Here is a 24,477-nt window from a genome sequence, read left to right as displayed (position 1 = left end):
ATATTTCTATGTCTACATTTGTCAATCCCATCGTGTATCCTGGTTCTATGCGCTGATGTTAGCTATTCAGCGGAAAACAGGCGATTGCTAATTTTTATTTTAAGTATATATTGTTGTACATAAATAGATCCTCTATAAATGTAAATATATCCATACATTTTTACATATATGGAATATATTCAGGAAGCTCATCTTATAATCTACTATTTCTCTAATTTAAAAGGAGAATTTCTGCAAATTAATTTGAAGTATCGTGGTATTCTTAGGCTTGCTTCTCTCCCCCAAAAATGATTAAAAATGAAATAAATTAAGTAAAGTTCAGATGAAAGAATTTGATGAAGTATCAGATGGACCGATCTTTTTCCATGTGAAATAAATGTCTTACCGTAAGTTTGTACACCGCAGACCTCTGACTCGCAGTGCTGGGCTGCAGTCTGCCCCACTGTTGGTATTTATTTGTTATCTTAGTTTATTCTGTATTGGATATATATATATATATATATATATATATATATATATATATATATATATATATATATATACCAATCATCACAGATAGAAAATTTATTAAGTATACACGATGTTTCGTTGACACATCAAAAGACACAGAGATAAAAACTGAGGAGCTTAAAATAGATGATAGCGATAAATCATCACTGAATTTCTTGCAAATACAGCTGGTGACATAAACCGTCACCATTGATCTCGTTGTATGGGTTAAATACAGTGTTACAGTTGTTTATTTGGTTTGAAAAGTGACTAAAGGGGGTTCAGGTGACAGCTGATAGCTTATCAGGCTGGGCTATCCAATTAGTTGGAAATGTCTGAGCTTGCATAGGCTGCTTATGTAAACTTATACATTCTTTGAAATTACCTCACAGATAATATTAAATAAAACTCACATACAAATTCCTGTGTAGTGATGAGCAAAATCCTTGCTAAAAGTTACAAAATTTAAATAAGTTTTAAAAGAACAAAAAAACAGCACTCATTTTTTTTGACGTTGTCCATCACTGTGATGATAGCTCAAGACAGACAAGAAAACAAGAAAAAAGAATGCTCTCATTTTGTTTTGTGTTGACTTTTTAATATGAGCGGTTACACCAGTGTATAATCAGAAGCTTCCGCTTAATCAATCTGGTTAAAAGTGTCTTAATAAAATAGTTTTCAATATAAAAATTAGATGAATTTGATTAACATTGCTTGCAGAAAGAAAAGATTGCCAATACATTGCCAGTAACTGGGTGCAGTTGTCTACAACGCCAGGAACCCAATGACTGTCTCCAGATATCTCCTAGGGCTTACGTTCCGGGAGACTGCATTAAGATCAATGCCGTCATCTTCAACGCTCAGAATTGTCCTTTATGTTTCGTACAAGTGGCTCTTGTTCAGGTACTAGTCTTTTGACTTAGTGTAACAAAAGTATTTAAAAATGGATTTATTACTAATATAGAGAGAGCTAGTAATAATTCATGTGCTCAGCATATATACGAATATTGAGTTGTAATTTTTATTGTTGCCTTACTAAATGTTTAGTAACTATCAGTGGTTGGTAGAGTTCTGGGCTAAGTTTAGCTTTGTCAAAGCTAAATTAAATTGTACTCGAAATAAAATGTACCAATATGTTTATAAGAATAAAATATATTATAAAGATGATAAACAAATAAACTGTGGTTTAGAATAAAAAAATGTTTTTTAATAACATAATGCAACATGAGTCAATTTCCATACTTTGTTATTGTGATGTAAGTCTAGATTAAGTTTTACCCCAGATGAACACAATGGATATAATAAACGATTAGCCACATGTTCTACATATTCATGATTTGCCGGCCATTGGTGGTGGGTCGGAAGTCACCTTTGAGCCGTGGTCCCCAGGTTAAGTGTAATAGAGCTTCTTAGCCCTACCTTCACCTGTTAAAATAAGACATCTTTATTTTACTTTTACTTTTATTCTGCAGTATTAAAGATAACACACTTTTTAAAATAAAGCCATAAATATACTTTACAAATACAATGAACAAACAATAAATTAGTTTTAGTTTTTTAGCTGTATAGATCAGCAAACAAATACATTAGACCAAATCCTTTAACACCAAGAACGTCAATACAAGTCGTGCTAAGATATGGTTCTCGTGATTCAGTGAAGAAACATTTAGAGATCTTAACAATTTAAACATTTTATGGGCAGTATATTTTTTGCACAGTGGTGTTTTGTCTCCATTAACCTTTAATAAGAGCCCAAAAAATCAAATACATCAGTATAATACTAGAGTTACAAATGAAATAAAAACCACTCATCACAGAATAAATTTGTATGCAAAGAAGTCCACTTGCATTAGCATGAAGTTTCTTATATATGTACGAAACCAGATATATTTTCAAAAAAAAATTCTCAACATTTACATTGCCGGGATGGACCTGGTCTTCCACATTTTATCAATATATCTTGTTCTGAGGTCTTTCCTTGCAGTCTACTCAAGACAATACCTGAGTTATCGGAGTAGTTATAAGCACATTGATTGTCATTTATTTTGTACACTATTTTTTATCTTTATTCAGGTTAACTTGGTAAAAATATTTTATGCATGTACTCCACAACTTTAAGTCTGCATGTGTCAAGATGTGGATGACTACTCCCCTTCACCCGAATATGATACTCAATGGTCTCAGAGACAAAGCATGGCAGTGTGATGCCACAAGTCCAGGTGTGGCATGACAAGATGCTGCAGATTCTCTACTTAACTGTGCTTAATATGTTACTAGAGCAAACTATTAGATATATTGTGATTATTTTATCCACAGAAAGTGAAGATAAAGTGTGAGGACCGCACGGTGAAAGTACAACATGTGGTCTCAGAGACAAAGCATGGCAGTGTGATGCCACAACAAGTCCAGGTGTGGCACGACGAGATGCTGAGGATTCCCCCTCTGCCCCCAACTACTTATAACAAACATCTCCATGTCTCTTATAAGTTGAAGGTAATCACAATTTAACGGTGGCATCTACTGTGGCAAAAATCTTTATTTATAAATTTAAAATTTCTATACTGTGTATGGTTGTTACATACAAGCGTGGAAACAAATAAAAATTTGGTAATTTTTTTAACTCCCGTGATGAGTGTGGGGGGGTTGGTTTTCCATATTTTTCAAGGGGTTTTCTAGATCCCGTACCGATAAAAATTTATTTATGATAATTAATTTCTGTTTTTTTCTGTGTTCCTAAAGGTATAATCTGTGATCTGTAGGATGGGTTTCATTGTATCATAGTAAATAATAGTCTTGTATATCTTTAAATGTAAAAGCTTGATTTTCTGTGAAAAAATTATAAATTAATTTTTTAAATATGTTCTGTTTATTTTTTCTTTAAATCCATCCTACAGATCACAGAGGGGAACCAAATAAACAAAAAAAAAAAAGAATCATAACTCTATCTGTTGTAGAAGCTGAGCTGTGTAATTTCTAAGGTAAAAAAATACAACTTTCGGAAATAGAAAAAAACCAAAACAGTGTACTTTAGCAGTGTACCCATCGTTTCTCACTAGCTAACTTAGCCATTGATTTAGCTTTAGTTTTTAATGATTTACTACTTAGTCTTTTCACCTCTCTTTGCTTTACTGGACCCATAGTTCATAACCTAACTAGCTACAAACCAGTAAAAATTATGATAACATAACCTAGACTATGTTGTGTTGTGTTGAAGTCATAGAAACAATAACATAAATCTATGAACTGTTCACTATAAGTCTATTATTGATGATTTCATTTAGCTTTTAGCACAAATAACAACAGCCACTAAACACAATGAATATAACTATGTGATGTAAACAAAGCACTTACACTACAGTCACATGTCACAACAAAGAACAAACTGCAGAGAGAATCAGCTGTGATCAGTTTAGTTTGTAAACAGTTGTCTTGTCCCACTTTTCCAAATACAAAGCCAATAACTATAACAAGCTGGCACAATGGTTTATAGTACTAAATATAATTACAATTACAGTATAGTTTTGATACAATAAAAACATAAATCGTAAAGAAATGCTGACAAAATGTTGTCTACTGCTACTTTCACGTATAAAACAGAAAAATCAATCCTAAACTATGAACTTAAAATATATTATTTTCAAAGTTTAACCCTTTCAGTGCCAGGGTCTTTATTTTTTGCCATGCATAGAGTGCCAGGGTATTTTTTCATATGTGTATGTTAGAAGTGCCGGGCCTAATTATCATATTTTGTAGCGTTTTAGTCAAATAATGATATTTTAGTTATTTCTTGACCAAATCACTCCAAATTTGGTTTATATTGTTGACGATAATATACTGTTTCATAAAATATAATATTAGGCTAGATAAAAAACTAAAAATAATAACTTTTGAAAAAACTCACCTTTAGAAATTTTTTTTTTTTCGAATTTTCCAACTTTGGTCTGAAAAACTCCTCACAAAAAAAATCTCAGAACAGTTGTAAATCACTTTATATCAAAGTCTATCTATTTGTGAACAATTAAAAAAAACACACACTCAATTTGATTCGTAAACATAGAAATTATAATTATTTTTTTAAAAGTCTCCGTTTCATAAGTTTTTTTGGTTTTCACAATCACTGAGCCACTATGTAAACAATTTTTTTTCTGTAGCAACCAAAAATATTTTTTTCAGCTGGTTGTGATATTTATTGTTACTTTAGAGAAGAATAATATCTAATATATATATTTTCAGGTCTATGTACAGTATATACAAAAGTTTCAAAACTGCAAGCTTTAGCAGGAGTGCAACGGGTAGCACAAAGGGTGCACCCCCTTTTTACATTTTTTACAAATAAAAGTACTTTTTTTCCTTTTGCCACCAACTTGCGTACTGGCTTTAATGCATATACAACAGTTTTTTTTCTTTTTTTTGAGGTAGTTTTTCAAAAAAAGACTCTGGGGTCAGTGTGCTTGCGTCACCACCACCACCACCTTGGGCCGTTCTTGGAGTTTCAGGAGGTGTGAAATTTCTCCCTTCCTTCTGTAGAAGCCAATCTTTCGATAACTCTTCAACTAATTTTACAGTAAATAAAATTCTGGTCAATGGTTTATCGGTATTCAACTTGTATAAAATATATGCATTTAAAATAATACGGTTGAAAATACTGAAGGTAACTTTTTTCCAGTACTTTATTGACTTACGGTCATCCATATAGGAACATAACATTTGGTCATTGCCATCTACACCTCCCATGAATGCATTGTAGTTCCTGATTATGTTTGGTTTATTGCTAATAACTAATGTTGTGCCGCGCCTCTTGGTTTTTTGAGTTTGTCCTGCTTTGTCATCTGTAGACAATAGAATCACTTGTTTTTTTTGCGACTGCTTTTCTCTAAACCCAACCATCAGCATATGATCTTTCCTCTTATATTTAGTTTTTCCTACTTCAAATTTTAGCAGTAAATCTTTTGGTATTCCTTTTCGGTTGGAACGAACAGTTCCTGTTAGGGCTGTACATTTTGTATATAAATACTTTGCAAGTTTGAGTGAGGTGAAAAAATTGTCTATAAATATGTGATAGCCCTTGTTCAATAAATTTCCCATTTCCAACAATTTCACCACAACATAATAACCTAAACCTTTCTCCATAATAGTGTCTTTGTCACTTCCTTTCGATCCTCTGTAAACAAAAAAATTGTAGCAATAGTGTGTCATTGCGTCACAAAGCATCCAAAGTTTAATACCCCATCTGTGGTGTTTTTTCGGCATGTATTGTCTAAGTTGTGTGTGAGCCTTAGAAGCAATGATGCTTTCATCAATAGAAATATTTTTATCAGGGGTAAAATAATGTTTGAATAAACGGTTTACATGGTCAACTAAGGGGTCGAATCTAGCACAAGGATTGTAATTTGGTTGGCCAGGTTTAGCGAGATTAGTTGTGTCAACCATATGGAAAAACTGTAAAATTGCCTGAAATCTGTTTCGTTTGAACATCCTTGAAAAATATGGTATGTATTGCGAAGAGCTTGTCCACCAGTAACTATAAATTGTTGGTTGTTTCTTTAGGCCCATATTTATCAAAACAGCAATGAAAGCCTGAATTTCCAATAAGCTAACGGGTTTCCAGTTTTTGGCACGACTGTGGGGTTTTAGGGACTGTTGATGGTAGGCTAAAAAATTTTTTGCATATTGATTTGTGTATTTTACAAAAATATCTAACAATCCTACAGTGAAAAATAATTGCCAGTATGTCATGGGAGAAGAGTTTCTTGGGGGTGCATGTTTGATCCCAGGAACCTCTCCGAAGGCAAATGGCTTTTGGAATCCTTGGTCATTTATTTCATCGACATCTACCCACCCAGAACCATCCTCTGAGTCACTTTCAGAACTGGATTGATCAGTTGGTACATTCCTAGGTCTTTTCCTAGGTCTTCCCCTAGGCCTAGATTGTGGTGGAGTAGGACTAGGCCTAGGATCAGCCTCATCATCGCTAGATGACGACACAGGGGGTCGGGTAAAGCGGCTAAGTGTTAGTCTAGGATTACCTAATACGGTGTGGGAAGGGCCGGGTTGATCAAATGAATCTTCAGGGACATAGTCCGGGTCAACATCAGTGTCATCAGCAAAAATATCACTGCTGTTATCGTCACTCTCAATGTTTTCAACATCAGACACGAAATCATCACTTATATAATCCTCTTCAAGAAGTTGCCTAACTGTCCCTTCACTTACTGGCGATTTCGGTGTTTCTCTGTTCATTTTCAAATGAAAAAATAAACAATTACAAACAAATTAACTAATGAAAACACGTCTAAGTAAAATAAACGCAAACTGACAACAAACATAACCATGAAAACCAACTGAGGTATTAGACGCACCAGTGCTGTCAGCTGTCTGCTTCTCTTCACAGCACAGACGTTCAGATGTAATTACCGATATAACATTCGATATATCGAATAAAATCTATATGTCCTCATTGTAAAACAGATGTTCCGCTTTACAACAAGGAAAAGTATAACCTGATTGGTTGATACACAAGGCAAGAAAAAAACCTAAAACGAGACGTCCGTATATACGGACGTTGGCACTTTATGCACAAACGGCCGGCGTCCGTATATACGGACGTTGGCACTCTATGCACAAATTGCTGATGTCCGTATATACGGACGTTGGCACTTAAAGGGTTAAATAATCGTAGGACCTTATATTTTATATTTTTATGTTCAGAACTGAATATAGAACCAAAATATACAAAAAAGCAAATAAAAAAAAAAATTAATTTTTTACCGATTTGGCGGTGAACTTCCCCCTTAAGTTATATATTTTCTTGTGCAAGACTATAACCTAGCAACTTAATTCAAAGTAATAAAATTTATGTATTTTCATGTTGACAATAAGGCTTAAAACTGATTAAACTATTTTATTTATACTTTACCCTCATATTTACAATAGATTAATAACTAAATCAAAATTTTATTACAACGAAAATAACAATAAAAGTACAAAGAACCTGAGTAACAGTGGCTTGACTAGTTTGTTTATATTCGCTGACAATTCACTCAGCTAGAACTTTTGTCAGTAAACCAGTAAATGTACTGTGAAAAAACGTATACAATGTTGTTTAAAATTGTTCAAACTTTTCCCGAGAGGTATCAGTACAATGCAGAGCCAGTATTTTGAACCCACCGAACAAATCTCATACGCCAGTGAAATGAGACATAGTACAACAGCTATGCAGTGCCTGTAATTCATACGCTAGCAGAACTACTAGCGGAAGAAGTCAGGTAGGAAAACTGACTGAGGAGAGGTGTCATCGTGTTTGTGACTTTGGCTGAAGATAGAATCTATATTCTTTCCCTGTTATTAGTGATATTGTTCCTAATTATGTAGATTTATTTTTTTTGGGATTCCTATGTGATTTGTAGTTGACAGTTAATTTTAACGCTAGAGAGGCAAGGGCTAATAGACTTTCCTTAATCATACTTCCAGTTTCATATAGTACTTAACTTGTTTTACAAATTTATTTACTCTGTTATTTCATTCCCATTCTCAATCATTGTTACTCATAACACCAATTTAAAAATATTGTCAAACACTCAGGTAAATCTTTTATCAAGTGAGATGCACCATCATTGAATTCAGTGTTGCTCATATAGAAGTTAAGCTTCATGCAAAATTTCTAATTTATATTTCAGTTCAGGTTTTTGAGATATCGTGTTGACAGGGTGACAGACAGAAATCGAATGTTAGGTTTCGCTAAATGCTCAGCCAATAATTACTTGCATAATAATTTTACACTATTCATAATATTTCATTGACTGGTATTTTTCTCTGGGCAGCTAATTCCAGTGAAGCAAAATACAGATGTGGTGAATGCTACAGCCATCCTCGAAGTTCCAGTTGTAATCGGAAACTTGCCATTGGAAGCGTCTCTGACATACCTTAACCCTCTGAATCATGATCATGTTATGCTGCCCATTCCATCACCTTATAGAGGTAAGCTTAATGTTTTATGGTTTCTGCAACAGTTTTAACATGTTATATTGCATTACCTTTTACTGTAAACTTCCTTTTTAAGATTCCCTGATATCTGTATCTATTTAAAAAAATATGTAAATAGTTGAAATACAGGGTTCACTTCTGGCTGGTACACCGGGCACAGCAAAAACCGATGTGTCACTTAAATCTGGACAACCCTATGAGATATTGAGGAGCAAGAATAGATCAATAGGTCTAGTTTACTGTAGGGGATGACTTCTGGAGTTGGTGTGGTACTCTAAGTGTTAAATGTGATAAAGATACAAGTGCTGTTTTAAATGCTAGAATTGCACATAGAAGTAAAGAAGCTTGCAATTCTAGTAGTATTTTAAGCTTGTGTAATAATTTAAATGAAAATAATGATTTGAATCAACAAACCAAATGTTATAGGCTAACTCCTCTACAGCCAATGTTGACTCAGGCGGAGTAGCTGTGTTCCATCAACACATAAGGGGCCTTGAATCAACAAACCAAATGTTATAGGCTAACTCCTCTACAACCAATGTTGACTCAGGCGGAGTAGCTGTGTTCCATCAACACATAAGTGGCCTTGAATCAACAAACCAAATGTTATAGGCTAACTCCTCTACAAAAAATGTTGACTCAGGCGGAGTAGCTGTGTTCCATCAACACATAGGGGCCTTGAATCAACAAACCAAATGTTATAGGCTAACTCCTCTACAAAAAATGTTGACTCAGGCGGAGTAGCTGTGTTCCATCAACACATAAGGGGCCTTGAATCAACAAACCAAATGTTATAGGCTAACTCCTCTACAACCAATGTTGACTCAGGCGGAGTAGCTGTGTTCCATCAACACATAAGGGGCCTTGAATTAGTTGAGTCTCTAGAGATCACATTGGATGAGTTGAAACTTGATATAGTAGTACTTACAGAGGTTACAGGCTTCACATGGTGGAGGAATAATTCATTATTTTAACAAAACCATATTTGAAGTTTAATGAAACTATTATAAAGGGGAAAGAAACCCCCAAAAATAAGCCAGAATATTCCTGTAGACCTGATAAAAATCTTAAAGAATTTTGATAGACAAGAAATATACCAATATTGCACTAGAAAAAGTACCTGTTAGATTTAATACTATACCAATATTGCACTAGAAAAAGTACCTGTTACATTTAATACTAGCTAGGTTAGAAAAAAACCAAGAGCAGCCATATTTATGTGAAAATTAAAATTTTCAACAAACTCCCAGAGAAAGACTGGCCTGTACTACAAACGAATTTCGGGTAATAAATAAATCATGTTTATTGTCATTTAACAAAACGCATTGACAAAGTCACATATACCTAAGTGGCATAGTCAAACATTTCTCTAATACATCAATCAATCAAAATTCTTTACTCACATGGACATTGAGTACAGTAATGGCGTCGTTATTAAAGATTTGTACATTTCATATCTTAAAATTGTATATACAATAATAGCTTAGTTGAAATCAATCAAGAAGATATAAATAGGTAACAGTTAGAGTTAAAAAGAGATGACGAAGCTAAGTTTATATGGTACAGAAATGTTACCATAAATAGTCAGGCATTGAAAAACATTAAATAATGAAATAATGAGTTTATTCCTCAACAAAAATAATTTACATTCTAGGAATATACACTGCCACTTCATCCAGCAGTGTGGCAGCACAATAATAGAAAAATAATGTTTATTAGCGAGAGTCCAAACTCTTCTTTATAGACTGCTCACTCCCTGCCGTCTGCTAATCACTTTACTTAATCTTATCAATACAAATTGCCTTATTTGACTAATGTACTTTCGATTGATTAGATATTAAAACTTTGTCTTGTTACTATATTAAGGAAACGAACATTAAACATTTAACAGTAACAAATATAAAAATAAATATAACACACATATACAAATAAATAATATAATAATGAGGTAATAAATAAATACACATACTATCTACAGTATAACAAAATAAATATAACGACGAGAAACCAATAAATAAGCTAACAAACATTAAATAATTGTACAAGAGTATTGTTTAAGAAACTAATATTACTATTTTCAAATAACCATTTTTTCAACTTCATACTAAACAATTTTACTGTGCTACAGTCTTTAAATTCAGAAGGCAGTTGATTATAGTATTTCGGCCCAACATATTTAAAAAAATGTCTAACAACAATTTCTTTACTTTAGGCGTTCGAAAAAAGTTTTGTACTAAGTTTCTCGTTCTATATATTAAATGTATTGTGCCTGTATTACCACTTCTTAAATAGAAGAGCCTTAACAACTTAAACACAAAAAGATGTTGTAAAGGTAATATTCTTTTTTTCTTCTTTTTTTTTTCGATAGGAAAATGCATTATGCACCGTCAGGGACAGATGTTTGCCCTGGTGTGTGGGACTCTCACCCACTAAAAACCTACCGGTCCAGGCATTGGAAACCCTCTCGGGAACGCATCTCTGCAACTACTTCAAGAGGGTGCCATCGTTCGCACAATGGGCATTACTTCATTCTAAAATCCACCGACATGAGCTATTCTGAAGTGCTTTATTTAGCTGCTCTCTTCTTTTTTGCCTTAGCACCCTCTTGCAGAACGCAGCGACAGCGCTCCATGGTTCGGTACTGGACAATATCTCTTCTATAAGGGTCTCCAGCGAAGCACGCCCGATAGCTGCCTCCAGCTCCCTTTTCTCCGTTTCCCACCTTCTACATTTGAAGAAGGTGTGCAGGGCATCGTCCGAATCTGAATCCCCGTACCGGCATTCCGGACTCAGGATCTTCCCCATTCTGTTAAGGTAGAAGCCGAAACAACCGTGCCCAGTGAGAAGCTGGGTAAGGTAGAAGTCTACCTCTCCATGCTCTCTTTCGGTCCATCCCCTCAGATCACTTATGAGCCTAAAAGACCAACGTCCTCGACTCTCCGTCTTTCATCGAGTTTGACACTCATCCATTGTGTGCGAACGGGCAGCAGCATGGCTGACAGTGCCATTCCCATCGTAGACACGCTTCCGCTCAAGAGCAAGAAGATCGATGGGAATTACCCCCGCAATCACAAGGATGGCCGGTATATTCTTAGCTGACAGTATAGGGGAAAAGAACTTTCACGCTTCCGTTTTTGTAAAATTATTCTTAAAAAATGGTTCTGAATAACACTTATTTTTGTTATTTTATATTTAAAAGTTCCTCCCCAGCATTGTATCGCATACTGCAGTCTAAAGTCAACTAGTGCAAAATATAGTGTTCTCAACAGCTTTTCACCACAAATATTAAAAAAAAAAAAAAATGTTTGTAATGATGGTTTTAATATTTTAAATAAACAATTAATATGATTTTCCCAAGTTAGTTTTGTATCTAAAAATACCCCAAAATATTTGAAGCTGTCTACTTTCCCTATACTTAGACAGTTACAATAATTAGTTTCAGCACAGTTTAGGATGTGGTACTTCAACTCAGATTGGAAATAAAAACTTCTAAAATCAAAATTTTTTTCTTTGGTTTTGTTAACATTTATTTCCATTTTATTACTATCGCACCAGATTCTTAAAATTGCCAGGTCTTCTGCTATTTGTCTCCAGAGCGGTAAAATATTTTTTTCAGAATAAAACAGAGCAATATCGTCCGTGAATGCGCTAGGAACGCCATTAAAATTAGACCCTAAAAGGTCATTGGTAAAAATCAAAAACAGTAGCCGACAGGACAGAGCCTTGCGCCACACCTGATTTCACAGAAAGGTGTGAACTAAAACTATTTTTAATTTGTACTTGTTGTTTAAAAACTATTAAACCAATTTAGGGCTATTCCTCTTACTCCCAGTGTATCTAGTTTCAGTAATAGTATTTTGTGATTAACCAAGTCAAATGCTTTTTTGAAATCTATAAACAAACCGGTGGACTTGTTTCCTTCATTAAGGTTTGTGTAAATGCAGTCCGTAACCTCAACAAGAGCATCCTCGGTAGACTTCCCTTTCCTAAAACCGTATTGTCTACTGCTAAAATAATTTTTATTATAAAGATAATTTATGAGCCGATTTTTCACAAGTTTTTTGATTATTTTGGAGAAAACTGACAACAAGCTGATAGGTCTTAGATTATCTAATTTTTTACTAAAGCTTTTTTTGAAAATTTGAAAAACTCCTTCCGAAAAACTTAGATTTATAATGTAAGACAATACCGGAGAAATAATTTCTGCAATGTTTTTTATTAAAAAGGAATTAAAACTGTCAATACCAGAGGGTTTCTTATTTTTAATATGATGTATTACCTATATTTAAAATTTCGTTGGGGGTTGTTGGCATAATATAAAAAGAATCACAACTTTGCTCTAAATTTAAAGCAGGGACTGCACTGTCGTGAAGGTCAACACAGGAATGTACCGAGACAAAGTATTTGTTTACTTCTTCTGCAACTGTTTGTGGGTCTGAAACAGTTAGCCCGTTATCTAATTCTATTTCACTAACACCTACTTTCACATGGTCACCACTTAACTGGTTTATGACCTGTCACTGCCTTGTAATATCGCCATTACAGTTTTCAATTTGTTTAGCGTAATATCGATTTTTAGCGTTATCTATTTCATTAGCTAATTCAATACAAAACTTCTGAAAATAGTTTTTAAACAAACGATCGTAAGGCCTTTTATTGGAAATTTTATAAAGTTTTCTTCTCTTAAATTTATTTAATAGTTTATTATTAATCCAAGGACTTATAGACCTTGCTTTGTCTAACTGAGTTTTTACACTAGCCCTAACTTACAACTACCAACAGTTTCGCTTAAAATACCATGAAACATATTAAAACAAGTGTTTACATCTACCAAACTATAACAACAATTCCAGTCTGTATTTTGCAATTTGCGATTTAACAATACATTATCTATAACAAAGCGCTCTTTAGAGATCTCAGGTGTTTTTAATTTACAATACTGATCCATTTTCAAACCTAGTAAGCAGTGGTCTGTTAAACCTGTGTCCAGAATTGCACTTTGAAATATGTTCAATAGTCTATGCCTTATAAAAATGTGGTTGATGCAAGTTTTAGATATTTCTGTTGTGACAAAATAATGTTGTAACACAGCATTGTAGGCTAAGCAAAACCCTAGAGAGTTTCCTCTAGAACAATTTATTTTTATAAAACACTTTTACTACTTTTCAACACAATTCCCTTAAACATTTATGCACTTGTTCCAAAAGACCACAAGCTTTTTTATACCAGTTGCAAAGAACTCTTTATCTTGGTGTTTGAGCCAATTTCCCATAAACTTTTTGACGTCCTCTTTATCCTGGAACCTCTTTCAACGCAATGCCTCCTTCAGCAGATCAAGCAAGTGGAAACACTTGGTGCTAAATTGGGACTTTAAGGGGATGAGGCAGTACTTCCCAGCACATTTTGTTTCTCGGGTTAGTTGAGCAGTATGAGGATGTGTATTGTCTTGTTGGACAATCACACCTCTCCTCTGAGATCCATGACATTTCTCTTTCATGGCTGGCCTTATTTTGTTCAAAAGCATATCCAAGTAGTATTGGCTGTTAATAATTGTACACTGCTCTTCAAGATAATCACAAAAAACCAGACCTTCAGCATCCTAAAACCCATCAACATGATTTTTCCTGCTGATGCAAGGGTTTGAATTTTTTCGTGACAGCACTGGTGTGCTTCCACTCCGTGCTTTGTCTTTTTGATTCTGACTCATAATCTTGAACCCTTTTAATCACATATTAAAATATTGTTGAGGAAGTGCTCACCTTCTCTTTCTTAACATTCCTGTAGCTCTGTGCACATTCTCAACCTTGGTTCCTTGTGTAGCTGAATCAACTCCTTTGGAACCCTCTTGCACATGTTTTGCGGTACTTCAATTTGTTTTAAAATTTTTTGTAATGAATCTGAAGTAAATTTGTTCAATTTAGATTACCTGGATTATAAATTGAATTACAAATTCAGGCATAATAAAGAGGATGGAGGGTTGATGTTTTTTTTACAATTAAAAAATAACAATACACACAACTAAATTTTGATGCAAACTCTTATGAATCCTTAACACTGCAATTAGAATTTTAAAGAATGCAATCTGCAGATAAATTTTTTAACCACGCTGTTTACAGAGCACCAACTTCCAGTACAGGTATATCTATCATACAACACTAAATGAACTTGAAATAGTATTAACCAAATTACAATCATATAGCAAATTAATATAAAAAGGTGATACCAACATATACATAAATGATAATATGTATGGCACGCTGCAGTTTGAGACCATTTTGTCAACCTTAGGACTACAGAGAAGCATATTCTGTAACAATTGAGAAGAAGTGAGAGCGGGTAATTTAATAGCAACATGTCTGGACCACATATATATGATAAGCAACACAACCTAATTCAAATTGGAATCATCTTATCAAAAATGTCCGATCATTATCCAGTCACATTGAAATTAAAGTGGGAAATATGTGAAGAGAGAGTTGAAAAGTATATTTACAAGTACAGTGAAGCCCTAGTTAAATCAAAATTAAACAAAGTAAACTGGAGTGAGCTGATACAATTTTGAACATAAATCATATCTTTGAAGTATTGACCAACAAATTTAACTCAGTTTATAACGATTGCTTAATTAAAAAGGAGGTCAACCTAAAAAGCATTAGACCTAAAAGAATGAAAACCTGGATGAATAATAACTTAATTAAAATTACACAAGAGAGAGATGGCTATTTAAGTTGTGGAAAGGTGACACAACCTAATCCAAGAAATAGGAATATATAGATATTTTAGAAATAAAGTTAATAACACTATGACTACTACTATAACCAACAATTCAAAAATGTTAAATGGGATACAACAAAATTATGGTCCAATGTGAATCTCGCTTTAAAATTATTTTAATTAGCTTAAGGAAAACCCATTCTTTTGATAATCAAATGACTTTTTCCCTCTGTTAAATTATTAGGAATATTTATTGATGATAATTTAACATGGATTACCCACATTGAATACATTTTCAAAAGATTGTCTGTAATAATATTTTTACTTAGATGCATAATGAACTGTGTACCTGAGAACTATGTAAAATCTGCACACCATGTCTTTTTTCAATCTTTATCAGGTATGGTCTAGTCATATGAGGCAATAGCCCTAAAATTAATGACATCCTCATCCTACAAAAGAAGGCCGTCAGGGTAATAACAGGAGCACAGCCATTGGATCATAGTAAACCACTTTTATTTAACTACAGTTACAAACTTTTATTAATTTATATATTTTTGATTCAACATCATACATCCTGAACAATATTCCATCTCTCTTTTTTAGCAGTAATATACCGGGTGTCCCACGAAGAGCTTTAATCGTTTGATTTTATATTACTTCTCCATTTATGCACCGGAATTGTACTGTCTGAAATGTCATAAGATAGCACCCAATTACAATTGACAGCTTCCCAAACAGTAATTCCTTTTGATTTGAGTAGAGTCTGTCGAAAAATGTGACGATTACCGGTATTGTAATAATTACAAGTGTACGCCTATATACAGCACCATTGTGGTAGAAATGGACTTGGCTGAAAAAACAATTTGAAAACAAAATTTCACTCTCCTGTTCAGATTATCTTCAAGAAGATAATGGACTAGGTGACTTTTGAAAAATTTAATTTTGTTTTTCTTAATCATTCTCTGTACTGAAGACTTTGGAACACCAGTTTCAAGTTCAACTTTCCTTAGTGATTTTGGTTTACCTGGAGAGCAGAGCATTGGTGTGCATACTAGTACTTCTCTTTCCTCATTTGATCCTCTAGAGTACTTTTTTACGACACTTCCAGTTTCGAACAAAAGATTTTTCCACTTAGTTATTGTTGGATTGCTAGGTGGTTCAACTCCTGGGTAGGCAACCTGAAATTGCCTAATTGCTTCTGTAATGTTGCCAAAAGCAATAGCTCACGCACAACACTTTTGTTCAACATTAAAAGCCATTTCTCGAACTTCAATATCAGGAAAACAAATGTAGGAGGTTAGGTTATGTTTTTATAGCACAAGCAATATTCTTGAATCAAACAGCTGTTTTCAACAATGAGCGTTATTAAACAGCTGTTCTTTAAAACTGCAATGCAGTATTCAAATCAGCTAATTCAAGAAATAAATTTTTATAGGAAGCAAAATGGTAACATTTTTAATATGTCACCATTTTGTTCCTACAATTGTTAGGGAGCTTTAGTTTTCACAGAATATTTTTAAAACCTACTTTGTTAATTGTGTAGAGTTTGAAAATGTTCGTAAATGGGCAAGTAATATAAAATCAAACGTTTTAATCTCTTTGTGGGACACTCTGTACATTGCTATAATAATAGAAATATAAATAATATTGCACTAGAGCATTGTAGGCTTAGCAAAACACATCACAGTCATGTGTTAACTTCTCAAAACATATACAACAAATTAAAAAATGTAATTCACAAGTTTCTAACAAAACTTTTTACAGCTAAACTGTTGTTAAAAAATCTATTTTCTGACATTTCAGAGTTTTTCAGTTTTCAAAATATAAATTTCTCTATAAACACTGTTGTTTGGTCTTGTAATTGATATTTATTATTTTTAACTTCTCTTTTACTAAACAGTACTTTTTACATTTGATATTGTGTTTTAACATTTTAATATTACAAAATATTGTATTGTAAAACATTGTTTTGACTCTATATTTCTGATGAAAAGTGGGTAATTTTAACTTATAGACACATTTTAAAATTAATGCACTAATTTAACATTTAAATTGTATTCATTTATTGTTATCTTGTTATTTTTTTTGTTATTTAGTTTTTAGTATGCTATATGCTAAAAATATAAGACTATTTAAATTTTCTGTTAGCTGTATAATATTTATTTTTTTATGTACAATTTTTACACAACTGTTAAAAAAAGCCCATTCAAAATTTTAATATATGTTTTTAGCCCAAACTAGGCTTAGTACTAGTTTTCAGTAAACATTGAACTGTGAATATAACAATACCTTTAGTAGCATTTTTGATGTTGTCGCTGCATGTAATTGACTTAAGACAATAAAGAGATTTGATTTGGTTTGTATCTACTCAAGTCTTCTACATCGAAATGGTATATATTTAAAATAGATCCAATGTTTCTGAAGTCAATCTTGTGGGTCTTAGTAGGACCGTTTGGTTTGGTTTTGGTAACTGATTTAGCTGGGAGATCAACAGCATTGACAATCCAAGCTACCACTTGGTGGAGGATTAGCCTCTGACATGAGATTAACGTTGCCCAGGGTACGTCTGGAAACTGAACTCATAATGTTAATATTTATCATGTCTTTATTTGGCTTTTAGTTCCGTAATCTCCGAGGAGGATCCTTCGTGTATACTAAAATAACTTACATCTTAACAATTTGACAATTTTCTTTTAAATTAATCAATTGATTTTTGTATGAAACAGTTATTTAAAAGAATACACAGACAACTAGGGCATATAACCATTTTCTTTTTTTAAGAACATTATGAACAAACAGTTAGCAGTGGTTTTTAGTTCAGTAGTCTTAGTATTCAATTACTGTTATATATTCAGATAGCATTACTACCTGGTAATGATTATTTATTTTTTGTTCAACAGATTATGCTAGGGGTGAAAACTCCATTCAACGTATAGGATCAAAGTTTGTGCCAACGTACATAACTTACACAACTGAGCGTGCCATGGAGAATGTTGAGCTTCAGTAACTGCTTCTATTCTTGTCTTACTATATTTATTTATAAAATGCTACAAATTTAGTACTTTAACACAGGATTATGAATCTGCACAACTTTTTTATACAAGGTATATTAAGAATTTAATCTGTTATTTTACAAGGTATTGAGTGGCAATGTTACAAATGCTATTTTTGTAATTACCTCTTGACTGTACCGAGAGATATAGCGGAAATGTAGGAGTCAGTTTAAGTTGGTAACTGGTGAAATAACAATAAAATGTTGACTGATTAGCATACAGTTGATTAGATATTAGTCAAATTCTTGTCAAAGCTTTATTATTAAATAGGTATATGTTTCTTTGTTTATGTTGTGTTTTGTGTGTTGTGTTTATTTGATGTTCTATTGTTATGATGATATTATAAGATTAGTTACCTCATTTTCTTATACATTTTAGATTTAATTAAGAATTCAGAATGTTTAAGCTACACCAAATATTTCCTTTTATTAGTCATAATATTAATAAGATTGTACAAATACGTATTTTATAATAGCTGTATTAAAATATCACAATAGTTAACCTTCCAAGTTATTAAAATATTAAGATTTAAAATAACTTATCTTTGAAACTAATAATTGGAAATTCTGAATTCTTGGGCTTTTTTGTATAACCTTGCTTTCAGTGTGTCAAATATAATTTAATTTGTTATTAAAAGGAACTAATTTATTTGGATTAAACTGAAATTAGTCAAATTATTAAACTAAATAAGTGGTGTGGGCTTATTTAGGCTCAGTAAGTGATAATTTGCCTAATTAATTGTTGAAATAATGTAATTGATTCTTGATCTTCAAATATATGTTTTATTTCACTTAACTATAACCAAAGCTTTGTATTACAAATAACTACAAACTTCCACTATTTCGTACCTCATCTGGCTTTAAACTAATGCAAAAACGGATTGTTTTTGTTAACTGGACTCAATGGAGAATAATCATAGAAAGATAAATTAAACATTGGTGAAAAAACATTAGATGAATAGTTTAAACAATATAAGTAACACTGAGAAACTGAACTAAATTATAGTTCTTATGGTAATTTATGCAAAATAACAAACACATATATGTTAATTGAACAATCTAATTTTGTATACTTATAGCTAGAGTATTATTGTTAACTTTTAATCCAGTTTTAGTTTTTTTTTAGACTATTGTTATTTATAAATTTTGGTAAATTCCATTTTATATATTTACTAGACGAAAATGACAAACTGTGTGTTCAACTAACCAAAACTTGTATAATGTAATTTGTAAACTTGTCATAAGGTTCCTTAACTGTTAAACATGTAGGTCTTTTTATCATGACAATAAATTTGAAATGTTTGACACGTTTCATTTATATAAGATTATTTAGTAGATAATGAAATAATCACATGTATTTCAATCAGAAATATTCCATTTTTATCTTTATTTGGTTAATATTCTCGACTGATATTTTCAAGAACCAAATATTACATAATAAAACGCTTAATCTCTTTTCTGAATGCTCCCATGATTTTCTTTATGTCTTCAGTCAGTTCCAGTTTTAAACATAATGTATAGCATAACGGCTTGTCTAGCAGAATCCTGGGCGGTCATCCAACCAAGAAAACCGGAAATTTAATGTATTGGTAAAAAACCTGAAATAAACCTGTGTGAAACAAATCACATTGTTTGCTGTAGGAAATATACAAGGCGTGTTTTTATAAAAAATAACTACTATTTTTATAAAAAAAGGAAAAAAACTATATGTAAAAATGTATTTTTATACAAAAACCCACACTTTTATCTTATTTTGTACACAATTGAAACCAATGTAAAGGCACTTGTCTAAACTAATGCAACTAACTAACTTGTTGTTATAACTTTTGTCTGCTGTTGTCATAGACGTTTGCTACTTGATTTAACATCCACCGAAACAAGGTCTTTAGACACTATTGTGTTGCTGAACTGAAGGACCTTACATCGTAGTCCTTAGGCACTAGGTTGGTCTGTATCAAATTGTGTCTAGCGAAATGTGATCAGCCCTTAAATTTGTTTTGCTGTTTGTGAATAGGCGAGGTCATGAAGCAAAATGATGTTTAAAAATGTAGTGACAATATAGTCTGGAAGAAATCATGAGCGTCTGTTTGTTTCCACTACTTTGTTTATTTTCTGAACCAAATTATTTCCTCGTCATGAAAATTCTTTCGGATATCTTTGAAAACTCTTACCCCATTGACAGTGAATTTCAACTACTTGCATACCTTTAGTACAAACAAAGCACATAGTAGATCGTATTTTGTTGTCAGCGAGAGTTTCCTACTGTCGGTAGGATTTTAAATAAGGGTGCAGCCTTATACAGAACGCATAACATATAGCTTCATCAAAACTGTATTCAAGCTACGATTCACCTCTGGTTAATCTCCCAACGGTGGGTACATGTATGCAGTAATGTTTCTGACCCAACCCTCGCCTTTCACTGCTTCCTCATTGCTATTTATTTGCTTTTCAGCCATGGGTTATTATTAAGTGTCTAAATAGTTGCCTTGGTGACATCATTCTATTCTACGTTTTCATCTGAAGCCAAGTAAAAAATATTTAAGAGTCGATCATTGATTATGTTTTATTTTTTCAAACCATATTTATAGTATACCGCATCAACCTAGCTGAATACGAGGTCTCATGTTACACCCGGTATACACATGTGGACAGACTGAGAGGTTATTCTGTGTTTAGAACTTACATTGCGTGGTTTTAGGCTTATTTGATAAGTATAATTATATTTTATTGATATTATTTTAACATATAATTAAAGTTATAACAAGAACTATCAAAAAGTCAACTAACATAAACAAAGATAAAATGTGGATAAAATATGTAGATGTGTATTTACATTAAAAAAATGTAATTCTACTATAGTTTATTTTTAATTTAATGTTATAATTAAAACTTCTAAAATATTTCTAGTCAGGAGGAATATTTTGAAATTTGAGTTTGTAAGAAATAAGAATAAATTTAATGTGCTGACAATATTGTGCTCGAAATGTTACTTACAATATAACAGAGTCAATATTTGGTTCAAAACTATGGAATCTGAAATTTTCTACTGAAAAAAGTGTTCAATAACCATCCCAAGTTAATATGCAAGAAAATGGAAACCTGTTGCTCATGATGTTTAATACAACTTCTGGGAAAGTCAATTTTATAGACTTGAGTTATTGACTTCAACATCTACAGTAATAGCTTGCTGAACAATAACTCATTCTTGGTTGTAAACCAGGATTGGTTTTATAGGTCAATATTTACATTCAATGGGTTTATGGGTGATTATTTGTAGTTTCATCTGAATTTTCATGAATCTCTGAAATGTAATGACATAATACATAGAAGATCTCAAGTTAAATAGATATTTAGGTATGAATCTTTTAGTATTATTTTATTCTTCGAAGTTATTTGCCTATCTATTAAGTAAGTATTATAAATATAAGTTGTCTTACAAATGTCTTACAAAAGTAGTTTATCTGTTAACTCTTTATGAATTAATTACGTTTATGCTATTAATTAAAAATATTGAGCATCATATTTTATTTTTAGTTGAAAATCTACATAATTTTGATAATGACAAAGGCTGTCCACAAAGTTACTTATGTTTTTATATTGAAAAAACAACATCATAAGGAACCAAATTTTATTATTTACCTTTGATATCTACTCTCTTAAGATGTTTAGTCTTCAAACACATTGATGTTACTTATAAGCAGAGTCACGTAGTGCGGAAACTTAAAATCTCATCTTGAAATTTGCAATTTTGGAATATAGTGCCTATTTGGAACATAATGAACCACTTTCTAATTTTTTCTTCACTACTTATGTTCACAAAAATGCAATTACAGCCCGTACTTTTCAGTCAGCTGAATTTTGATTCATAGCAAATGATTACATTACTTCAAGCATAAACAAGAGAACGAATCTTGTTATACCATGATGGCAGCTGTAGACCCTTCAAGTTGCTTTATGGATGTATCTTTTAACACTAATTTATTTCAGTTTATCCCATAAAAACTAGATTTTCAATTTGCTCTGTCTGGTTAGACTAGTGATATTTTTGTGTGTTGTATGTTAGGAAACAAGTTTTTTTTTATCTTATTCAATTGATTGTTAAGACACACTGAAAATTCACACTTTCTTTTTTATTTTTACTATGAACAACTATGTACGTTCCTCAGTTAATGTTACAGTGGTTGTTAAAAACTCAAGTGAAATCATCACGGTGCTTGTAAGATATAACTACAATAGTTAGATATAGTTGTGTTCGCCCATGGTGCTTATAGTTATAAACTTCTATGTGATAGCATTGTGATCAAATATATATATGTATATATATGCTGTGACTGCGCTTATCAGTCTAAGACACCTTGTGGTTTTCAATTTTGTATTGACATTTTCATTTAATTAATTAGTTCATTTTATTTTATTTAAAATAAGCACATTTTATACATTGTTGCCATTGCTTCTTCTTTGCACAAATACAGCTCATATTTATTTAATTTTGAAATACAATGATTATGTTCACTCTGACAAATGCCTGATCACAGAAAGCACTAAACTATGCATGGTTTAGTGATCTTTTTTGAAAATCTGAAATTACTCTACTTAAGGATAATTGCAGCCATCCTTGCTAACTGTACAAAAGTATTTTAAAATTAAAGTTTTAATTTGGAATATCAAGAGATAATCTCAAACGGTATTCTGATTTAAAACTCATAAAGTCCATTTAGTAATAGGTAAAATTACTTAAAATATAGTGTTGTTTCAGTATGGCTACATACTCCTTACTGTTCAACCTTATTAAATTTGTTTAGTTAGTGTTTCATTTTATTCTAACAAGCAGCATTGTTTAAGTACATAATAACGTTAATAGATTGATCACATGAAATATACGAGGTATGTTCAAAAAGTTACGGAAATTTTAGTTTTTGAAAAAATATTAATTTATTCTTTGTGGAAATAAAAAAAGTCACACAGAGCAGCAGCTGGAAAATATGGAGGCTGGGCATTGTTACAGTATTATTTCGCCCAAAACATTCATGAATATGCAATGATGTGTGAGCAGGTGTGCATTGTCATTGTTTAAAATTCAACAGTTTTAGAACAAATTTTTACTGCCACACGTTTCATACTCAAATTATTTGAAAAAATGACATGGCATAAGCCAGTTGATATACCAACACCTTAAGCAACTTTTCAGACCGTTATACGGTGATAATTCAAAACCATTTTTTCATGTTTTTATGGGTTGTTGATGTGCTGGAGCGTCTGGAGCATTAGTCAACTTCAATGTCTTTTGACGGCTATGTTTATAACACTTGTTAACTCTAGTTTTACTCATAGCAGACTTAACATATGTCTCTATTAACATTTCCTACACTTTATTTCAAATTTTGTACAAATTCTTTGATCAATTTTGTTTAACAAATGGAAACCGCTAAGTTCATAAATGACTTCTAACCTTACCAGTTGCCACTGAAAAGATAAACAAGAAATACATCTGGAAATTTTATTATACTTCAGGAGTATAAGTTCAAAATAAACAACTAAGCTAAGTATATAATAAAAAAAGCTTGACAATCGGACTCTCCAAACCTGTGAAACGTACAAATTCCCGTTACTTTTTGACACACCTCGTAAATTGTACATTATGTTAAGAATAATTCCTTATAAGGATTAGGACAAGCTTAACAGAATATTATGTTCCATATATCAACATTAGAAATTCTCTTTTGTTCTATGTGCAATAGTTGGAAATATCCTGTTGGTCTGTGTTTTATGTAGTAGTATTATATTGAGTTTTTATACCTCTTTTAATTTAAGGTACATGTTTGTTTTTCTATTTGGTTGCCACATTGATGGATAAGCAACAGAATTTTGTGAAAAGGTATGATTTGATTGTACTATTAGATTTTTATTATCAAGAGTGATTTTCAGTCTGTTCTACTGTGTTCATTTTTACTGTTGATATTGTGCCCTGTGTATTGTGACGATTAAAGTCATTTATATTTCTGTAACATTTTATTTCCTGGTACCTGCCTTATGTTTGAATCCGAGCATATGCTCAGTGATAGTTGATTGAAGATGGATTCAGTCTGTTTTCAATGATCTAAGGTGCTGAATTCAGCAGAGAGGTTGAACATATCTTGCGATGTTCAGGGTGTGGAACCCTGGGCCATTAGTATAGAACTTGGTGTATATTTTAGTATATGTTACAAAATGCTTAAAACATGGCACAAAATGTCCCA

At 32.3% G+C, this 24,477-nt stretch overlaps 1 protein-coding gene across 1 annotated transcript in view; it reads left to right on the top strand.

The window, feature by feature from the left end:
* LOC124355233 (arrestin domain-containing protein 2-like) overlaps positions 1-24,246 on the top strand; it is a 41,549-nt gene extending 17,303 nt beyond the window's left edge. The window contains exons 4-7 of the mRNA XM_046806272.1: positions 1,210-1,392; positions 2,806-2,982; positions 8,310-8,466; positions 18,090-24,246. Coding sequence (XP_046662228.1) covers positions 1,210-1,392; positions 2,806-2,982; positions 8,310-8,466; positions 18,090-18,196 — 624 coding nt within the window. The 3' untranslated portion in view covers positions 18,197-24,246. The remainder of the gene's footprint in view (positions 1-1,209; positions 1,393-2,805; positions 2,983-8,309; positions 8,467-18,089) is intronic.
* The last annotated feature ends 231 nt before the right edge of the window (positions 24,247-24,477 follow it).

The sequence above is a fragment of the Homalodisca vitripennis genome, chromosome 2, assembly GCF_021130785.1.
Source record: "Homalodisca vitripennis isolate AUS2020 chromosome 2, UT_GWSS_2.1, whole genome shotgun sequence".
NCBI classification, from domain to species: domain Eukaryota; kingdom Metazoa; phylum Arthropoda; class Insecta; order Hemiptera; family Cicadellidae; genus Homalodisca; species Homalodisca vitripennis.
Note: the sequence above shows the minus strand (reverse complement) of the source record. Positions and strands in the feature narration are given on the sequence as shown.